This window comes from Brassica rapa, unplaced genomic scaffold (genome assembly GCF_000309985.2).
Source record: "Brassica rapa cultivar Chiifu-401-42 unplaced genomic scaffold, CAAS_Brap_v3.01 Scaffold0430, whole genome shotgun sequence".
In the NCBI taxonomy this organism is placed as follows: Eukaryota; Viridiplantae; Streptophyta; class Magnoliopsida; order Brassicales; family Brassicaceae; genus Brassica; species Brassica rapa.
The window spans coordinates 80,193-84,218 of record NW_022610372.1 but is presented as its reverse complement, the minus strand read 5'-3'; the positions used below and the strand labels follow the sequence as shown (position 1 = coordinate 84,218).

The 4,026-nt window shown below is 40.2% G+C and overlaps 1 protein-coding gene and 1 non-coding gene across 2 annotated transcripts; one reads left to right on the top strand and one right to left on the bottom strand.

Moving 5' to 3' along the window:
• Positions 1-287: 287 nt before the first annotated feature.
• Positions 288-394, bottom strand: LOC117130386. The gene has a single exon (XR_004453801.1). It is a non-coding gene; the product is annotated as a small nucleolar RNA R71 (small nucleolar RNA).
• Positions 395-1,081: 687 nt separating this feature from the next.
• On the top strand, positions 1,082-2,482 carry LOC117130385. Its single transcript, XM_033283268.1, has one exon. The coding sequence runs from the start codon at positions 1,082-1,084 to the stop codon at positions 2,480-2,482; it is 1,401 nt and encodes a 466-aa protein (XP_033139159.1).
• Positions 2,483-4,026: the final 1,544 nt, after the last annotated feature.

Genomic DNA, 4,026 nt, shown 5'->3' with positions numbered 1-4,026 from the left:
ACAACTTTGAGATCAAGTCAGGACTGCTCAACACCATAGAGAACAACAAGTATCATGGTCTTGCTGCTGAAGACCCTTTTGATCACTTGTACAAGTTTGATAAGTATTGTGGCTTGTCCAAGATAAATGGTGTTTCTGAAGATGCTTTCAAGCTGAAGCTATTCCCTTTCTCTTTGGGAGACAAGGCACACCAATGGGAGAAGACTCTTCCAAGTGATACTGTCACTACTTGGGATGAGTGTAAGAGAGTTTTCCTAGACAAGTTCTTCTCTACTTCAAGGACAGCTAAGATCAGGAACGAAATCTCTGGGTTTCAACAGAAAGGTCTAGAGAGCTTCAGTGAAGCATGGGAGAGGTTCAAGGGCTATTGGTCTCAATGCCCTCATCATGGTTTCAGCAAGGAGAATTTGCTTAGTACCTTCTATAAAGGAGCTCTACCACAGTGCAGAAACAGACTTGATACTGCCAGCAATGGTTTCTTCTTGGGAAGAACTGAGGAAGAAGCAGAAGAACTGGTAGAGAACATGGCCAAGAGTGACTCAGTCTACAGTGAGGAGCATGATAGGATCAACAGAAGTGATGATCAACAGACAAAGAAAGAGCTGAAGTCTTCCAAGCCAAGTTGGATCTACTTCTTGCAGAAAAGGCTAAGCAGGAAAAGATGAACTTTGTTGGTGACCAGAAACAGGAGGCACCTCCAGTGATCAATGAGGTTGATAGTTTAGAAGGCCAAGAGGAGCTGTGCTTCATCAATGCTAATGGCACATGGTACAAGAAAGAGCCCAACTTTCAGTACCAAAACAACTACCAGCAAAGGCCACTCTACAACAATCAGCAAGGAGGTTACCAAGCCAACCAGTCTCCTCAGACTCAAGGAAGCTCTTCTCAAGCTCAAGCTCCAGATTCAAGTGTGGATTCTATGTTCAAGCAACTCTTGGAATTTCAGGCTAGAAATGAGAAGACCATGATTTATGAGTTCAAGAACATCCATGCAAAGATTGATGAGAACTATTCTGACCTCAACAACAAGTACATGTAACTTGCCTCTCATCTCAAGGCTTTGGAGAATCAAGTTTCTTCTATGCCTTCATCCTCCAAGCAGACTTTACCAGAAAAACTAGAAAAGAACCTCAAGGAGTCTTGCAATGCTGTCTTCTCCACTACTTCTCCAAAGATTGAGCTGAGTGATCATGAGAAAGAGGAGGATGAGATTGAAAGACTAGTATGTGGAACTGAGTTTGGGGAAGTTGAGAGATTTGTTGTAGCCACAGCTGAAGCACAAATTGTGAAAGATGCTGCCACAAAGGTTGAAGCAACGAATCTGCAAAGAGCTGAGCACAAGGCTGACAACAAGCTGAAAGAGGTTAAGCTAGAGGAAGCAACTAAGGTTGAGCTATCACCCTATGATCAACTCCCTTTCCCCCAAAGAGTTCTCACCAAAGCTCAGAAGAAGGTGCTCTCTAAGTTTAGAAAAGATCTTAGTGATGTTGGGGTCAGGCTTCCAGAAATCTCGGGTATGCGTGAAGCTCATGTCCAGATGATGCTCATCAATGACATTCTAGACCACCAAGCTGAAGTGGCTGAGCTTTTGGACATCTCCATTATGAAGATTGATCCACCAATCCCTCCAAAGTTTCTCCCTAAGATTGAGTCTCAAGGGATGTTCACCTTGCCTTGCAACCTTGGTAAGTTCACTTTTGATGATGCTCTTGTTGATTCTGGTGCAAGTGTAAATGTGATCTCAATGGAGATGATGAAGAGCCTAGGGATTGAGAGCATGGAGCCAAACACATCTTCCCTACAGTTTGGAGATTCCTCTTCTACAACTCCTATTGGTCTCATCAAGGACTTCCCTTTGAAGATTGGAGCATGCACAATTCCTATAGACCTCACTGTTCTGAAGATGGCAACTGAGAAGAGAGTCCCATTGATCCTTGGCACTCCATTCCTTACAACAGTGGGAGCTTGCATAGACTTTGCCAACAAGAAGGTCACACTCCTAAATGTGAACAAAGCTGTCTCCTATCCACTACAATCTCCAAAGATGAATGCTGAGTATTGTGGAACAATCACTTGTGGAGCATCCTCCATTGAGAAGACCAAGGCTGAAGGGGTTGGTATTAATAAAGAAGGTCTTGCTGGAGAGTCTTCTAAAGAACTGTGTGATGAGCACTTGGAAAGTGCTAAAAAGAAGGAGGTGAGTAGAGCTACAAAGGTTGCTCATGACAAGAAGAAGATTGTGAAAGAACCTCATCCTTCACCTCTTGATAAAACTCTTCACACTCTCACTCTTCACCCAATGAAGCTTAAGGATGGGGCCATTGAGTATAAAATCAAGTGCAAGGGAAGGTCTAAGCAATTCTCAAGTGCAAGGGCCATCATCACTCCTCAGCTCCAAAATGATCCAATCAAGCTTCAAGAGCTTCTCTCTCAAGTCCTCACCATCACTCTTGAAGGTGGGAAAGATCCTCCTCCTCACTAGCCAATTGGAAGGAAAGTCAAGCTAGAGACTTAAAACAAGCTCACTTGGGAGGAAGTCCCATGGTATCCTTTGTATATATTTTTATATATCTTTTTCTTTCTTAAGTGTGTTTGAATAAGCTTAGGGACAAGTTTGGGGGAATTCTCAACAAATTCCCAAAGGTCATGTCGAAAATTCCAAGGTGACAACAAGTCCTCCCTCTTCATTTCCCTTCTCTTATGACAGCCAACTTCAAGTAAGTGCATTCCACCCTTGTAAATTTTTAGTTTTCATGTTTATCTCTTTCCCTTAGATCTCTTCTTTGAGCTTATTCTCACACAAGAGACTGTGTGAAGTAAGTTTGGGGGAGAGTCTACTATCTCACATTGTGTTTTGTTTTGTCTACTTGTCATTAAGTCTCATGCATTGCATTGTAAATAATTATTTGCATAGAAAACCCACAAAAATTAAAAAAATTTCGAAAATCACAAAAATAAGCATTTAGTTGCATCATTTGCATCTTTAGGATTGAGTCTAGAAGCATTTTGATTGCATTCATGCATTGAAGAAACCTTGTAAAGAACACATGTCTAGAACTCAATTTGACATCCTAGCTAAACATATCAAGTAGCTTAAGCATCTTTTGAAAAAGCTTGTAAGCTTCGAGCCTTGAAAACTCTTCTTGAAACTTGTTTGCTTGCTTGATGTTGGCATTGTTCTTAAGATCAGCTCCAATCTTAACTTGGCTTGAATGAACTTAATATCTCTTGCATATGGGCATTTGCATACTTGATCATGGATCTCATACACATTTGGGTTATCTTATTCCTTTATATCAATCTTTGTTAACCCAAATGGCATTCCATACCCTACAACCCTAGCCATTCTTTGAGACCAAACATTAAATTGCATGAGTGAGGCCTCTTTTGATAGCTTGTCATGTGCAAAATCTTGAGAGTATTGGAGGCGACATATGTTTATTCTCATCTCTTACTAGCATAATGAGCTAGCACTTAGGGATGGTGAGAGGGGTTTGTGTGATCTAAATTTTAATATCTTGGGTTTGGAAAGTGAGAAAAATGAGAGAGATGAACAAAAGAGTGTCAATAGAAAAGAAAACTCTAGGGACAAAAAGGAAAGTATGAAGCTCTAGATTATGTACAAAAGAACCTCCCCCCTAAAAAAAAAAAGAAAAAAAAAAGAGAAAAAGAATCAAAGAGAAGGTGGGGAAGGAGATGAGAAAGAGTTAGAGCTAAGTGTTGTAAAGAAAATGAATTAAAGTCCCTAGTTGGTTGAGTCAAAAGAAAAAGAGAGTTGTTCATTGGGTGAGTGATGTGAGTGGGTTTTATTTTGGTTTTGAGATGATGATAAAAGGGTAGAACTTGTAATCACTTAGGAAAAGGATAGAATGATGAGAATAAATCTATGTATGCATGAGTTGCTTCTAATCTTAGATAAATTTTGCATAATGATCAAGTTCCTTGTTCTTGAGTGATAACCACCTTAAAATAATAATATTTGAATCCTTCTTTTCATTCATATTAGATTATTGCTTACCTAGCCAA

Excerpts from the sequence above, each read along its gene's own strand:
- LOC117130385 (XM_033283268.1), top strand. The coding sequence starts at position 1,082 with ATGCCTTCATCCTCCAAGCAGACTTTACCAGAAAAACTAGAAAAGAAC.